General features: G+C 36.7%; 1 protein-coding gene across 1 annotated transcript in view; it reads right to left on the bottom strand.

The window, feature by feature from the left end:
- Positions 1-450: 450 nt before the first annotated feature.
- LOC107570236 (leucine-rich repeat and calponin homology domain-containing protein 4-like) overlaps positions 451-16972 on the bottom strand; it is a 41947-nt gene continuing 25425 nt past the window's right edge. The window contains exons 2-12 of the mRNA XM_016256446.1: positions 15270-15442; positions 13900-14052; positions 12523-12581; positions 9796-9930; positions 9309-9386; positions 8926-8977; positions 8782-8845; positions 6913-7008; positions 6729-6826; positions 5715-5852; positions 451-624 (exon numbers count right to left, since the gene is read on the bottom strand). Of these exons, the coding sequence (XP_016111932.1) occupies positions 451-624; positions 5715-5852; positions 6729-6826; positions 6913-7008; positions 8782-8845; positions 8926-8977; positions 9309-9386; positions 9796-9930; positions 12523-12581; positions 13900-14052; positions 15270-15442 (1220 nt within the window). The remainder of the gene's footprint in view (positions 625-5714; positions 5853-6728; positions 6827-6912; positions 7009-8781; positions 8846-8925; positions 8978-9308; positions 9387-9795; positions 9931-12522; positions 12582-13899; positions 14053-15269; positions 15443-16972) is intronic.

Raw genomic sequence — 16972 nt, 5'->3', positions numbered from 1 at the left:
TGCCACCTTTGCTGCTCCGCAAGAGTAATTATCTGTGAAAAACCAATTAAATTTGCATTGTAATAAAGCTGAGATTACAAACGTAATTAAGTTTCAATTATGAGGAAGCACCAACAAAATGATTACACAAGAACAGCCAACTACCTCAGTAACGAGGCTCATTTAGGTAACGTCTTGCATCATATATTCTGCATAAATATGCAACAGACAAGCAGTTTTAAGTTAAATTTGCTTTATTGTGCTTCGTTTCGTCTGTTTCAATAGCCGCAATGAATTTGTTCTTGTAATTTACATAAAATCCTCTGTACATGGGTTGTAACAGGCAACATGCTAAATCATTTAAGATGGTATTATTACATGATGGCTGCTGATCCAAATTTCTCACATTTGAAAAAAAAAACAAAAAAAACATTGTGCATCTGAAATGTGCTGGAAATATTCACTTGATCACTAGGAGGCAGCATCTTGATTTTGAGTCGTGGATTGAAGAGGAAGCCCTGAGGGGTCCTGACGGGATGAGCGACGGGAACCTGATGTAGGCAACTCCAAAAGTGCCTGAACGGTCTGAGCGATGCGCGTGAGCCCCTCTTCCTCCAGAATCAGCTGCGGCGGACACAGTGTGTCCTGGTGGGATTTGATGATGAAAAAAGAATACCAGTTTAAATTTGTTTACTCAAAAAAAAAAAGATCATAAAATAAGCAATAAAACATCTTGGCACAGTCAGACAGAACATTGTTTCTTGTATTGCAGGCCCTAAAATCTGCAAATATATGCTTCTAAGTGGAGATGCTGAAGGGTGAAACGCACTCTGGGTAAACAAGCAAGATCCTAGACCTCGATATGAAAAGCTTTCCATGCACCTAAGGATGGTTGAGGCATGCAACTCCCATCTGTCATCTGAAGGACCTACAACATGCAAGATCCTCCTCAGGTGCAGACAGGATCACATACAAAAAGTGGCAACAAGAAGCACTTGTGACTCTCTGAAACACGTGACACAGGAAGGGCAGGCAAAGCATGCAGCACAACACTTGATCTCAAAATCATTTCTTTGAATTGCCAGCTATATTGCACAGCAGCGGCGTATGCAGTTATAGCATTTCACATAGGGGATGCGGTTTCATCCCAGGGTGAAGCACAGTGAGGGGAGCATAACAAGCCAGCAGACCATCTTGAAAATCCATCATGCATTCCAATTGTTACGTTCAGTCAACCCTAACAGTATACATTAAGTATAGATTATGGATGAGTTGCATTTGAGAACAGGCTCTTATTGCCATATTCAGGCTGTATATCACACATGCAGTATATATCAGATTTTACTGTAAGCTCATTGCTTTAACACAATAACAGCGCAGCAGTATTACAATGTGAACGTATTGTGTTTTTAACCCACTATTGTGCCGTAAAGAAGCCAATAATTATATTTTTAAGACACAATTTGAGGTGTTTTTTCCTATTGCCCTATTAAAAACATTTCTTCAACATCTGGGTTTTTTCATGCTTCTCTGTTAAGCTTAAATAGGTGTGTATGCGCACATATTCTCAAGTTTACTAACACAGCTTTACAGTAAACAGAAAATATGAATGCAGCCATATGGTAACTGGCAATGAGGAATTTCTTTATTGGTAGGGGCATCAATTACTGGAATTATTTATTTATTTGGAAGTGCTTATTATTGTAATTATAATTATGTAGAACTCAATTATGATTTATATGTCATGTGCTCAGAAAAGTTATATACTACTGAAATGCTATGAAGAAAAGTGCATGGCTGATTCTACTTCAGACGAGTATTATAAACAAAGAGTTTGTAGATCAAAATGCACAAATTCATCAACTCGTAAAAAAAACACTTAATTATAGGAGAATGAGCAGAATTCTGAAATTAGAACTGATTTTCTTTAATGGCGGAGACATTTTTAATGCAGAAAAAATGTTCCATAATTAAAAGAAAAAGTGATTAATTAATTAGGAACTGTTCTCCCTCATGAACACAAAGCACTTCATAATGTCAAAGTGAAAAATTAGTTGGCCAGTTAATTAATAAAAAATAATAAATAGAGAACAAATGAGTGCACAAGTATTCACTCTCCTGCTTTGACACACTTTAATGATTTCAGAAGTAATCAAAAGAATTGCTTGATGAAAGTACAGCTATACGCAGATAAAGTGCTTCACACGATTTCAGTGTAATGCACCTGTGTTTGATACTGTCCTAATTAGTTCATTTACACGGTAACACCGGCAAGTGTGGTAGGAAGAAACACTTTTTTAAAGGGGTCCTACTATGCTCTTTTACAAAGTCTTGATTTTGTTTTGGGGGTGTACTAGAACAGGCTCTCATACTAGGTTGAAAAACACATTCTTTTTCACATATTTTACATTATCACAACACCTCTCTCCTCAGTCTGGCATGAACGGCTCGAATAGTTCCTGTATCAAATGAAGGCCCGCCTGAAATACAAAATGTGCTGTGGCTGGTTAGCTGGGCCAGTGTGTGTTGTGATTGGCAGCACTCGGCACCTGGTCGGGAAATGTCATGCCCCTTACCATAGCCTTATGATTAGATCAGTGTAAATATTGCTCAAAATCAAATCAATTTGAACGCGATTTAAACCCGGATGATTGTAACCACTCTAAGTTCATCTGCCTTGGGAAAGCTAGCGTGTCTCCGACACAGTGTTAACACTCGTTGCCTTCTCTAGTGCAGCTCAACCAGGTCTCGTCCCATTCGTCGATATTTGTGATATCACAAATCCCGGAAAATATGCGATGTAGTCCAAACGAGTCGTTCGTTGCAGTTTTGTTAAATAAAATATCTCCTTTTGAAGTGGACTTTGAACTTTGCAGATCTTTTTTTATGCTCAAACAGCTACATTACAGACTAACTAAAGTTGAAAAAGCATAATAGGACCCCTTTAAATTATTTAAAAACTCAAGTTTGCTCAGAGCAATGACATTCATCAATTTTAAGTGTTGATTATTTGTAAAAATGCTTGAAGCTGCTATAAAGACAACTTTACGGCAGTGTTCTTTCTTCACTTCCTGCAGAGTGAATGTTCAGTTTGATGAGACAAAAACTGAACTGTTGCAGTGACTTATGACCAATAATAGCAGGTAAAGTAGCATTTACTTAATGGATGAACGCTTACATGCTCAGTTATTTTCTGTTACTTTGATTTGTTCTGGGGTTTGTAAAGTTGTTTGTGCTGATGGGTGGCGGTGTATTTTCATCTAAAAAACAGTTCTATCCTGCAGTTTTATATCAAAAACTCTTACAGTATTTACATTTTATATGAACATGTACTGTATGCATACACTACCATTCTTAAAGAAGTAAATACTTTTATTTATCAGACGCATTCAGTTGATCAGAAGTGACAGTAACGACATCAATAATGATACATTAAAGATTTCTAATCAAATAAATGTGTTCTTTGGAACTTTCTATTCATTAAAAAATCCTGAAGAAAATAGATAACGTTTTCCAAAAAAAATATGTAGTAGAACAACGGTTTTCAACTGACTGGAGTAATGGCTGCTGAAAATTTTAAACAGTTCTTTTAAATTGTAATAACATTTCAAAATCTCTTTTTTTTAAACAAATAAATGCAGCCTTGGTGAGCACAAGAGACTTCTTTCAAAAACATGAAGAAATCTTACCGACCCCAAAGGTAGTGTAAATACTTATCTTCCTTTATAAACAAACACACAGTGGGGTCTATAAGTCTCCAAAAGCATTTTTCAGATTTTTCAAAGAGCAAAGTTTCTTTTGTAATTTTTATCATTCTTTTTTGCTTTAACGGCAGCAGCACTGTCCACAAGTTTGTGGGGGGTTGAGACAACAACAAAAAAATTATTTCAATGTGGTCTTAGCCTTTGGACCCCACTGTGTAACAGTGTATACTTTTCTTTTTCTCTGTTTACTACTACCCACATGACGGATCAACACTTACCTTTTGGTGAAGGCCACAGAATACCTAGCTAGAGACGAGCTGATGTGAGGATTTCAACCTCAGCAGAGAGCCAATGAACTAAAGCAGAATTAATCATGAGCGAGAGCAACAGTCAGTCATGAACATTTGACAAAAGCACATGTAAAGCAGCAGACAAAACATAATAATCAGTGTTTCAGTATTTTAATAATTTCTTTACAGACAAAAGAAAATCTTTATATCAATATAAACTTATTAACTTCTTAAATACACAGTATTTTATAAATATTACAAAATACATTGTGTGTGTTGCAACAGTTTCCACTAGGTAACATTTGGACTGAAACATTCATGTAGATCTAGGGCCCTCTAAACTGAGTCTAGCGTATGTATGAGAAGGACGGTAGAATTAGTCATCCTCTATAAAAGCCTTCAACATGTAGCACATCACAATCCTTATTTCATATGGCTGAGGTCTCTTGAGCAACTGTAAGGAAGTCCGTCTATGCTACATGTGAAGTCTGAGTTCATTATCAGAGTGGACATTTTAAATCAAATGTCTATTATGATTAGCTTTAGCATTGACAACAATGTACAATATTATAAAACCTCTTCAACGTACATACGTTTGAACAAGCTCCCTTAAAATGTGTTTAAGACATTGTAGGGTGAGGGATGATGCGTTAGTAACTAGTTATAGCACATCCCTTCATAAACCCTTATTTTCCAGTCTCTCTCTCTCTCTTCCTCTCTCCTCTTATCGTTCTCTCCAGATGAGAGGCTGCTCGTTAGTAAACTGTCGGCAAAGCTCCTAAATCACATTAAGTAGGCACGGAATACAAAAGCAACATCAGCATACAGCACCGGAAAAGATGGGTGCTTATGGCACATTACAGGACTACAAACCCACTCAGCCACATTTAGAATCAGGAGACGGCAGACGGAGAAGGCTGTGGAGAAGCACGACTCACAATCATTTCATCTTTAATTAAAAACAATGTTATAAGTTGTAATTTGGTAACGTCTGCATATCTACATTGTGCATCCATGAGCAGTAACACAGATGCGAATTTTTAAAAAACAAAATTGTTCACAATTTTAAGGAACACTCCACTATTTTTGAAAATAGGTTCATTTTCCAACTCCCCTAGAGTTAAACAGTTGAGTTTTACCGTTTTCGAATCCATTCAGGCGATCTCAAGGTCTGGCGGTAGCCAGATTCCACATCCTCTAAATAAAAAGGAGTATGTGGCCATTGAGCTGTTTATGAGGATTTTTGGTGCGGAAAAATCTCCATATCTGATCAAGACCTCTGATAATTTGCGATATATTTCAATATTTATAGAAAAATTAAGTTCTTAAGTCTTACAACTACCCTCATTTTCCAAACCATTTAGATATCTGCGGGGATAATGTGTAAGTTGAAAGGCATTATGGGTGAGGAATTTGCTCTGATATATATGTCAGACAGCATCAGCGGTGTCTGTGACAGTGTTCACAGTACAGAGAAGATGGACTTTGAAATTCAGGTGATACATTTTCAAAATATTCCACTTAAACATGTTTCTGAATAAAAGCGCTTTCTGGCAGTATTATAAAAATTAGAATCCAACAGGATATGCAGCCTGCTAGTAATCTAGCTGATCCTGGATCAGCCTTTTTAAAATATGGATGAATAAGGATTACACAGAAAGATCCAGACATAGTGCTTGTTTTATGAGATACTAGATTATGTTTTGGCCATGATGAGAATAAGATCTAAGCATTAGCTCACCACTGCCGGTGAGGGGATGTGGATGATTGACACAGAACGGGGTCGCACGTGATTGGCCAACTGGCATAGAATTGTGCCATTGGACAATGCCTCTCCCAGATCCTCAGGCACAGAGATCTTCAGACGCGACTCCAGAGTCTAGCAGAGAGACATGGAAAAAGTGAGACTATTGGGAAGAAATAAAAAAAATAATAATACTTTTAAAACTAAACGAACAGATGTCTGGAGGGAATTTTCTTGGAAGATGCATAACACTTTTTCAAGACCCCAGAGATCATATCAGAACATATCACTTATAAAACAGCTGAATGTTGTTGAAGAAAATCAGGCAAATCATAAATATTAAACTCCTGTCCAACCCTTAAACAATACTGGACTATAATAATAATAATAATAATAATAATAAACTATTTAGAGTATTATGGGACACTCACAGTGACCTGAAATAATAAGCTATTAATAAAATGTATTACTTATTACACTACTGTTCAAAAGTTTGGGATCGATTTGCGAAATTTGTTTTAACGTTTTTGAAAGAAGTCTCTTTGCTCACCAAGGCTGCATTTATTTGATCAAAAACAGTACTATTGTGAAATATACTGTAATATGCTGATTTGTGCTCAAGAAACATTTCTTCTTATTATTCATGTTGAAAATAGTTGTGCCGTTTAATATTTTTGTGGAAACTGTGATATTTTTTTTCAGAAAAAGAAACCAGCCTTTACTTGAAATAATACTTTTACATTGTTATAAAAACTTTGTCACTTTGTATCTATTCAATGCACCTTGCTAAACAAAAGATTTAATTTCTTTTTAAAAAAAAATTATAATAATCTTACTGACCCAAACTTTTGAACAGTAGTGTACATTTTAGTTCTAAAATATATTTTGGAAAAAAAAAATGACTAGAAATAAAATAAGTAGTAAACAATAAGCGTCTGTATCAAAAATTGGGGTGAGGTGTGTCAGAAGAGCTAAAGATGGTGAGATGAATAATACGGGATGCCTCTTTACTTTACGCAGTTGCAAGATGTCTGTTCTCTCCTCTCGAGGGGATCTGAGTGTGGAGCGGGAGTCACTGCAGCCAGACTCCGCCAAACTGTTTCCTGATCCTGAGAGAAAGAGACAACATATAGTATCGACCAAATCAAGAAAATACCTCCTATATTCCTAGATTTACTTCTCTATGTGTGTGTACCTGTCTTGACGTTGCAGCGTGAGGATGTGCGGAATAAGAAGCTGTTGGGTTTGGGAGCAGAACCTGTAGGAGAACAGGGCTTCACAGAGGATGCATCTGGAACAGGATACAAACATGATTCATTAAATACTGAAGTTGCATTAAGACTGGGTACCAATACAGCTTCAGCAGAACACAGAAAAACTGACGTTAATAAAACAAAAATGTAATCAATATATTGTGTCGAGATTATATTATATTTAGGCCAGAGAAGAATTGGTCCCCTAACTGAGCTTGGCTCATTCAGTAATATTATCATTGTCTTCAGCAGAGCTGCTTTAAGCTGAATTTAACTTGTTTCATAATTGATCAACTTTACACAGTTACTGAACTGAACCAACACTGAACTGACTTGAGCTGAATAATTATACTATTGTCTTGTTGCTTTAAAACAGATTTAGTCTGCATCACTGATTCGGTTATGTTCCTGTTTATTAATGTGAAGCTGCTTTGAAACAATCTGTACTGTATAAAGTGCTACTGTATATAAATAAAGGTATAAACGTATAGATACAAACTATATTATATTACTCTCAACAAAAACAACAATAAAAACCCTGTCAAAAAGCACTTTTGAAACAGCAATGCTCTCTGGTGGTCACAGTGCTGATTTTTTTTTAAAGGGTCATGAAACCCCCCCCCCCCTTGATATAAGCCTTTTGAAGGGTTCTGTCACAGAGGTTATGCTCACCAAGTGAATGAATCGCGTTTGTGCCAAACTCTTATTACAAAGCAAAAACAAACACCCTTCTTCGATCCATGAACGTTTCTCTCTAATGTGCGTCAGATGTCATCTCACAGACTCTGAAACGTCTGTCATAGAAAATCAACACATGCTGTTGTGAATAATTAAGCAAAACGTCTTCTCATAGGATAGGAACACGCAGTCTCATGAATAATTTAATAGACACCGACACGTCATCGATGTACTATAGTCCATTGCCACGTCACAAATTGTGACGTCAACACAATGTAGATTTTAAACCCGGAAGATGAAAATAGCGCAAAAAAGCTTAAAATTAACCAGTTTTCTCCAACAGTTAAAATGATCGGATGCTAACATTGTCTTCTATGATGTGCAACACAAACACCTCTGCTAAAAGTAGTCTGGGGTTTCATGACCCTTTAAATGAGACGAAAAGCATTAAAAGAAGCTAAATGAATGACTGAAAATGATCATGTAAATTACTTTCATTCCATTTTTTTTAATTGCTTAAAAAATCCCTGAAGAACATTCAGCTTGTAAAACTTAAAATCAATTAATTAAATTTAATTTATAATTATTTTAGTGGCTTAATTTTAAAATTAACCAGTTTTCTCCAACAGTTAAAATGATCGGATGCTAACATTGTCTTCTATGATGTGCAACACAAACACCTCTGCTAAAAGTAGTCTGGGGTTTCATGACCCTTTAAATGAGACGAAAAGCATTAAAAGAAGCTAAATGAATGACTGAAAATGATCATGTAAATTACTTTCATTCCATTTTTTTTAATTGCTTAAATCCCTGAAGAACATTCAGCTTGTAAAACTTAAAATCAATTAATTAAATTTAAATTATAATTATTTTAGTGGCTTAATTTACAGGAACTAGGAGTGCCTGTAAATTAAACTATATTTTCACATGAATGTGAAATATTTTCCCCAAGCATATTCCAAAACAGGTTCAAGTTGGTCATGTGGATTTGCAGCACTGACCAACAGAAAGCTGCCTGATTTGAAAGTGAGAAAGAAAGGAAAAAAAAAAGATAGATCTTAAATGCTATTTTTCATTTGTACTGTCTGTTAATAACGTGATGTAAGCTAGAAGCATCTTGGTATGGAGGGTACCTGGGCGACTGATGGAGCGCTGTAAAGACCCCGATTGAGAGGATGGAGAAACCTGATCTACACTCTGACAGGAAGAGAGAGAAATAAGTTTAAGGAAGTATTAAACGCTCATGTATAATTAAACACTCCAGTAAAAGTACTCACTGCACATCTCTGTTTCAGGCCATTGGGTGGAGCGTTGCTATCAGAATCACCACTAGAGGGACACAGAGATCAACAATCAACTGCTTTGAGAACTTCACCACCTAGACAACTACAACGTGAAATAGAAATAGGTTGTAATACTACAACTACATCATGCCTGTTTTATGAAGGCAAGCTCATTTTAAATAAGGTACAGTATGTCTGTTTGATTTGACTGTTCATTATTTAGCCACAGCAAGTAATCTGGTCCCTTGAGTGTCTCAATTTCAGATTTTTGCCTTTTCTGTTAAAAGAGACTCAGATTGGCACAACAAAATGTTAACAAAAGCACGCATTCAAATGCAGAAGACAAACGCATATGCAGGCCATTCGCTCACTCTTACCCTGAAACACTTCCTGTTCCTCCGTGCTTTGTCGTCGTTGCCAAGTTACTTCCTGTTTTTACAGTCATCTTCTGCAAACTGTAAGACATCAAACGTTTATTAGTCAATAGACTCATAATACAGAAGAAAAGCACACAAGACTTTGTTCTTATAAATATAGGCATTCTGGGAGAGCCCCTCTGATGTTCTCCTTCTGGCTATTCTTTACAATGATTCAAGACTCTATCTGTGCTTTAAGACACTAATGAAGTAAAGGCACGCGACCGCAGGTAACAGTGGATTCCTTTACAACCACGAAGCCTTTGATGATGAAGCATCAGAAAGGAAATAAAAAGGCCATTTTATACACTTTATAGCCATAATGTGCTTTTGTAGATTTTTTATTGCTTGCCATGCATTAGCAAACAGGCTTGTTAGTTCTAACGCTTTTAAGGCCTAACAGTCTTTTTTGACGCCACACGTTCATTTAATCCCATCATCCACTCACGTGCTAGTTCTGTCTCTCTGCTGTTGGGCTCTCTCTCTCTCCTGCCAGATGAGCAGGTTTCCAGGTCTCCTTCTCTCCTCTAAAGTAGGACTGGATGGTGAGCCGGAGTCTGAACCATCTCCAATCACAAATATCCTGAAGCGAAGCGAGAGAGATTTACGTCTTTATTTATTTAGGTCTTGAATCTTTTTCTCAAGAATATTCACCTAAAGGTTACAACTTAATATAGCTTTTTCTGATGAAACGGTCTTTGTTAAGTCACCACCACTATGCAAGGGTGTTGGTGGTGGTTTTTTGTCACTGCTGTGCAGTTTTTAGGGTGTTCTGGGTGATTGTTTTCTTGGTTGGTAGATGCACGGGGGACCTGATTATAGCACTTAAAACCAGGAAAAGTCAGATTTTCATGATATGTCACCTTTAAAAACTTAATAACACACCTCTCCACAACAAGCCATATGATTTGAGGTATCACTTACAGTTAGGAGTTCAAAATCACACAGGATCACACACTACATTACCAGACTTTCAGGTCATTCTGAACACACACTATATATATATATTTTATTTATTTTGTTTTACTTTTAGCTCGGTTTGGAAAGAATGATAATAATTGGGGATTTTTATTTATAGTCAATAGTTATAGTTTTATTTATTGTGTATTTGCACAGAAAAAAAATAATTACAAAAATCTGAAATTACTTTGTGTAAAACATCCTTTTAGGGTTGAATGATTTGGCACACATTTACATTGTTTTTGACAACAATTGTAATAGTAATGTACAGTACTATTGTACTGTAAAATAAAAAAATAGAATATGTAAAGGGTGGTGTTGCTGCCACACATAACATTCCCAAAATGAGATGGAGTTTCTGTGTGGAGCAGTATTTACTGTGAACCGAGCCACTCCAAGACACTGAAAACACTGAATCATGAGCTGCTTGCATAAACACGCTTCAGTGAAGCTCACTTCACTCTGAACCACGCAGAGCATATATTTAACAAAGGTGCAGCCATTGCAATGTGAAAATCACACTAAGCCACAGCACACTTTTGATTTTATTTTGATATTGTGCATGCGTAGAATAATGGAAGTAGTCAACTATTATTTTTTACTATTTTTGACAGTAAAAACATCCTTCATTTGGCTGCTGTTGTAACAGAATAAAGCAGATTAATTAACTGAGTAACTGACAGTAAGACACTCAGTTACACAGAAACTGTGGGAGGAAACGCACTGTTGACTTTTCCCAGCACTGCCTCACAGATTGACCTTGCACAATCAAAGTGGAGGAGGGATCCAGCACACTTTAATTAAGAGACTGTTTTTCACGGCAACTGTTTGAGCATGTATTATAATCAACTGAAGGACATCACAGTGGCCTTCAAATCACACAGGAACTGGAGAAACAGGTCATTGTAATTCTGACTGTCTGCTGCTTTTTTCTACTTCTATTTTTCCCTACAATGAACAACTGCACATCTTCTCCGTCTTGGAGCACTTTTGGTCATTGGCTTCATCCACACTCTAAGAAGAGCTACTGGAAACTTTCCATTAGACAGTACAATGTCTTCCTCTCCTCTATTTATCATGCCCGTCCACATATTTTGTAGCACGAGAACAGATCCTTACCAGCTGTATTCAAATGCATTCAAATTCAGATGCTCTTTGTGATGTCCTTGTACTCTGTTTATCCTGCATTGTCTAGTTTGAATGCAGTATGTCTATATGACTGATGTTTCTTCATGGCCAACACTGAGAGCAGATCTATGATAAAACATATTTTGTACCAAAACTTCACTCCATCTCTTGGAATGAAAATATGCCATCTGTCTGACAGATTTTGAAAGTATCTGATCCAGATCAAGCCGAAACTATTTGCAAAGTTTGTCAAATAAACGTGTCTAACAGAAGGCGCTGTGTAAGCTAACCTGATACCACACTCGAGCACAGATCAGTTTGAGGATCTAGTGTCTGTAGGTCTAAAAATTCCATTATCAGTCACCTAACAGACTGCTCAGACAAGCTAGTATACTGCTGGTTTGGTATTTTATGTGGCTCAAATGCAAACAAATGTCTATTTCTGAGAGTTCTAGGGGGCTTTTCTGTACGGGAGGACCCTTCAGAGACATTTTAATAATAATAACAGGTTTTGCAAGCAGTGTATGCATTTGTAAACAGACCATGTGCATAAACCCTCACCTGCTGCATGTAGACTCGGGGCTCTGGGAGGATGTGCTGCTGGTACTTTCACTCTTTTCCTGTCATGGAGACAGTAGATATCATTTTAATTTGATACTACATCAGCATAATTTTTACCTTATGACTTCTACACTAACATTATTATTTTTAGTAATACTTTTGTTCAGCAAGGATGCATTAAATTGATTGATAAAGACATTTATGATTTCTGTTTCAAATGAATGCCGTTCAAAGAATCATATCTATCTATCATGGTTTCAACATTTATAATAATATTACATGTTTTTTTAGCTAGTGTCTGTAGGTCTAAAAATTCCATTATCAGTCACCTAACAGACTGCTCAGACAAGCTAGTATACTGCTGGTTTGGTATTTTATGTGGCTCAAATGCAAACAAATGTCTATTTCTGAGAGTTCTAGGGGGCTTTTCTGTACGGGAGGACCCTTCAGAGACATTTTAATAATAATAACAGGTTTTGCAAGCAGTGTATGCATTTGTAAACAGACCATGTGCATAAACCCTCACCTGCTGCATGTAGACTCGGGGCTCTGGGAGGATGTGCTGCTGGTACTTTCACTCTTTTCCTGTCATGGAGACAGTAGATATCATTTTAATTTGATATTACATCAGCATAATTTTTACCTTATGACTTCTACACTAACATTATTATTTTTAGTAATACTTTTGTTCAGCAAGGATGCATTAAATTGATTGACAAAGACATTTATGATTTCTGTTTCAAATGAATGCCGTTCAAAGAATCATATATCTATCTATCATGGTTTCAACATTTATAATAATATTAAATGTTTTTTTTAGCTCCAAATCAGTCGATTAGAATGATTCCTGAAGGATGTAACTTCAAAGAAAGGAGTACTGGATGCTGAAAATTCAGCTTTGTTACAACAGAAATCATTTGCATTTTAAAATATATTCAAATAGAAAACAGTTATTTTAAATTGTAATAATATTTCACAATATTGCTGTTTTACTGTATTTTTGATCAAATAAATGCAGCATTGGTGAGCAGAGGAGACTCATAAAACATTATAAATATTTTACAGAACTTTTGAATGGTAGTGTATATGTCTGAAAATGTATTGAAAATGTAGGAGTGGAGGTTTAGTTAACTTAAAGGTGCATCAAGTTATTTCCCCCATGTAAAACAGCTTTATCCCTAAAGAAAGGAAAAGTGCTATTGACTGCATATAGTGGCTGCCATGTTGAGATTACATGACCAGCTGAATATTTCTCACTTCATCAGGGTTGCCCCCTAATACCACACACTTTCAGTTGTGTAATTAATCACAGGTGACAAATATGCCATCACAAAAATGTGGTATTTCTACAAAAGATAGCTACACATTTTCATCAATTCAAATACAACCTGACTGCAATGTTTATACGTACCTTAAACTAAAATCTCTTCATATCTAAAAATGTAAAAAGCTAAAAATATCTCTATGTATGTTAATGGTTACATTTATTTCCACAGCAACGAGAACCTGTCTGAAAGACTTTCATTTCTTTCAAAAAACTATTTGAATAAGCTTCTTACTTTTCATCCTCTCAACAATTATTTTATCCATTAAAATGATAAGACGTCAGGTAGTCTCTTCCACCAGCCAGTTCTACCCACCAGCTGTTTACTACTGTGCTTGAAGCAGTCTTTGTTCTAACTGAGCGAAGTCAGATCACTAACAGATTATTTGGCTGCATGTAAACGTGGCTAATGAAATTGGTACCATAAAATTCTTGTTGCCAATAGTGGTCATTATAGAGCTGCAACTTCCAAGACCACTGGAGTATCAGCCAGCACAACACAGGGTCAAAAACAAAAGTATTGAGTGCACCTTTAATATTCAGTGTACTGCTTGTGTCACTGCAGTAAATCCTCCTCACCTGAGGGGGCTCTGTAAGCGGAGGGTGACACCTCTCCTCTTCTTCCTCCGTTACACTGTTGTCTATAAAATTCACTTGCTCCAGGTCTCCATTCACTACAGAAAGAACCAAAAGTTTTAGAGGCATTTTATCACAGACAACCGAGAGTACCATCTAGAGCAGTGGTCTCAAACTCAATTCCTGGAGGGCCACAGCTCTGCAGAGTTTAGCTCCAACCAGCTCTAAATCACACCTGCTTGGAAGTTTCTAATAACCCTGAAGACCTTGATTAGCTGGATCAGGTGTGTTTGATTAGGGTTGGAGCTAAACTGAGATGAGAGAAGAATCAATTAAACGCGTCAACCTGGTCCAAAAAACTATTTGTTAATGCTTGAATGTCACAAATCAAGTGACATCTGCGAACAAATGTACATCACGAATCAAAACATTACTCATTTAAATGACTTTTAAAATGCCTTCAAGTTCATAAATGTGTCATGTGAGAGTAACCACAAGTGCAGTTCATCACATTAACCATTAACATGACAGGAAATGTCCAAATACAGTCAAATAAATCAGTTGTTTTTTCATTTAAAATGAAAAACATATGAAGAGTTAATTTGCAAAAACTGATAAACGCCACTTTTAAAAAAAATTTGCTGATTGCCGTGCATTATTCTCCACATATAGCGCGATCTGAACCCTAAACACGTTTTGTCAAAAAAAGTCGGTTTTGTCCACTTTCAAGGCATCGCGAGTTCACGTTTTACTGCAGAAGCCGACAAGCGCCCTTATTGTTTTTGAACAGAAGCCGATAAGTTTATTTTAGCGAATCAGCGCGCTGTATTTAGGTCAGGCGACAAGGCTATGTTCACTTTGAAAAGACGTGCTAGCTGAGAAGAGTTTCGTCAAAGTTGACTAAAAGTGATCAAGAATGGATAATTTTCGACATAGTTTGTGTACATTACCATTCAAAAGTTTGGGGTCATTTTTTTTATATTTTTGAAGAAGTCAAAATACAGTAAAAATGGTAATACTGAGAAATATTGTTACAAAATTAAAATTGTTGTTTTCTATTTGAATCTAGTTTAAAATGTTATTTAATCCTGTGATGGCAAAGCTACATTTTCAAGCAATTTTGTGGAAACGGTGATGTTTTTTTTTTTCAGGATTCTTTGATTTTAAAAAACTTGAAAAGAATGTAATTTATTAGAGATAAAAATCTAACACTATAAATATCAATTTAATGCATGCTGGATGAAAATATTAATTTCCTCAAAAAAACCTCTCTCATCTTTTTAAGTGGGAGAACTTGCACAATTGGTGGCTGACTAAATACTTTTTTTCCCCACTGTATATGTGTGTGTTTCTGTGCACATCTGAGACTGAGCGTGTATCTGGGGAGGGGTGTGTGTGTACCTGAGGTTGAGGTAGGTGAGGGCTTGCAGCTGGCACAGGCTGGGCGTGAGGGATCGCACACAGTTATGGTACAGACTGAGTGTCTCCAGAGAGACAAACTGACACACCTCCTCTGGCACCTCACAGAGCCGGTTCTTTGACAGATCTGAGAGAGAGAACCACCAATCACAGTTAGCACAGAATAAATAATGACCAATCACATACACTGTTCCATTAGACACTGATTGACAGCCTTCGGGCACATTCACAGAATAGAAACAATGCAAACAAAAACAGACGACAAAACATTTCAATTCAATCAACAACAAAAAAATTGCTTTACGTATAGAATCATTATTTTCATTATAATTTAGCACATCTCCCCCCAGCCCTTCCCCCATACTTATTTACCAAAATGTGAATGTGACTTCTCACTGATTTATTTAATCCTTCTAAATATATTTAAATAATTGTCAATATTCTCAAATGTGTAAATGTAAACTGAAATCAGCGAAAAATCCATGACCATAAATACTTTTCCATGTTAAAGTAATGAGAATGAGTATTGCATTATGGTAATGAAAACTGTCATGAAATTAATAAAAACAATGGTCCTAAAAATACAGCAAATATATAGATTTTTTATTCGCTTCTTTTGATCTTGCTGTGAAATATAACCCAGACATGTACTTGACAGGTTTTGTGAGACCAAAACCAAAGCGGACAACCTATAGTGGAGATGATCTTGCCGATTATGACACCTCCTTTGTGTTTACACTCTGTTAAGAGTCACAGTCAGACTATAGATGCATCCTAGGCAACATTGTCCAGCTAGCATATGCGTTCAAACACATTGTATATGTCGTCCATGGATTTTAGTGAGGCAGGGACAGGGAACATGTAAACAGTCATGATGTTTCCCAAAGTGAACAAAGACTTTTCTTTGTTTTTTTTTACAGGAATTCAGATTTCGTCCAAGTCCATTTTTGACAGCAACTTAGGATGTGAGCTTTTTGTCTGAATAGAGCTCAAACTTTTCCAATTCCCTTCCATATTTTCATTTCAGACAGAGGTTGCTCTCTCCAGATAATCGTGAAACACACACTCCCTCTGTGGCGCGGGTCGTAGGGTCAGGATGTATTTTTGGAGAGGGCAGGATTTTAATTACAGGGCCGAGGAAGCTTAGAATAGGGTGTGTGAATGTGAGCGTGAGATGTGATTACAGAGACAAACCAGACCAAAACTAGCGTGTCATGGTTTCAACGTACATTAATGTCATATGCACAAGTACAGTGTGAATTCAGGCCTTCAGATCCAGTTCTCCATGCTTAGTTTTGACAAATAACCTTCTCAATGATCTTAAACCCAAATTTACTTTCACACTGCAAGAACAATAGCATGTGGAAGTGTGCGTGCGTTTTTTTCTCTTCTTCCCTGCACTGTCCAATTGTCCAATCTGTGCTCTCCCTCTCCAGATCTTTTGTTCAGCTGTTTTATTTGGCAAGGAAGCATTTCCCGCCTCTCCGTTCCAGTGGGAACTAAAGATTCCCAGGGGCAGCCCACATTTCCCACAATCCCCTGCACTGCTTTGCACTCGCACCAGCCTAACATGGTAGAAAATTAGAGAAATGCCAGTGTGCCCACATCATGGAGAAAGATGATATATGTGTGAGTCGGAACAATGCTGAGACACTTA

This window comes from Sinocyclocheilus grahami, unplaced genomic scaffold, assembly GCF_001515645.1.
Source record: "Sinocyclocheilus grahami isolate Dianchi unplaced genomic scaffold, SAMN03320097.WGS_v1.1 scaffold1430.1, whole genome shotgun sequence".
In the NCBI taxonomy this organism is placed as follows: Eukaryota; Metazoa; Chordata; class Actinopteri; order Cypriniformes; family Cyprinidae; genus Sinocyclocheilus; species Sinocyclocheilus grahami.
Note: the sequence above shows the minus strand (reverse complement) of the source record. Positions and strands in the feature narration are given on the sequence as shown.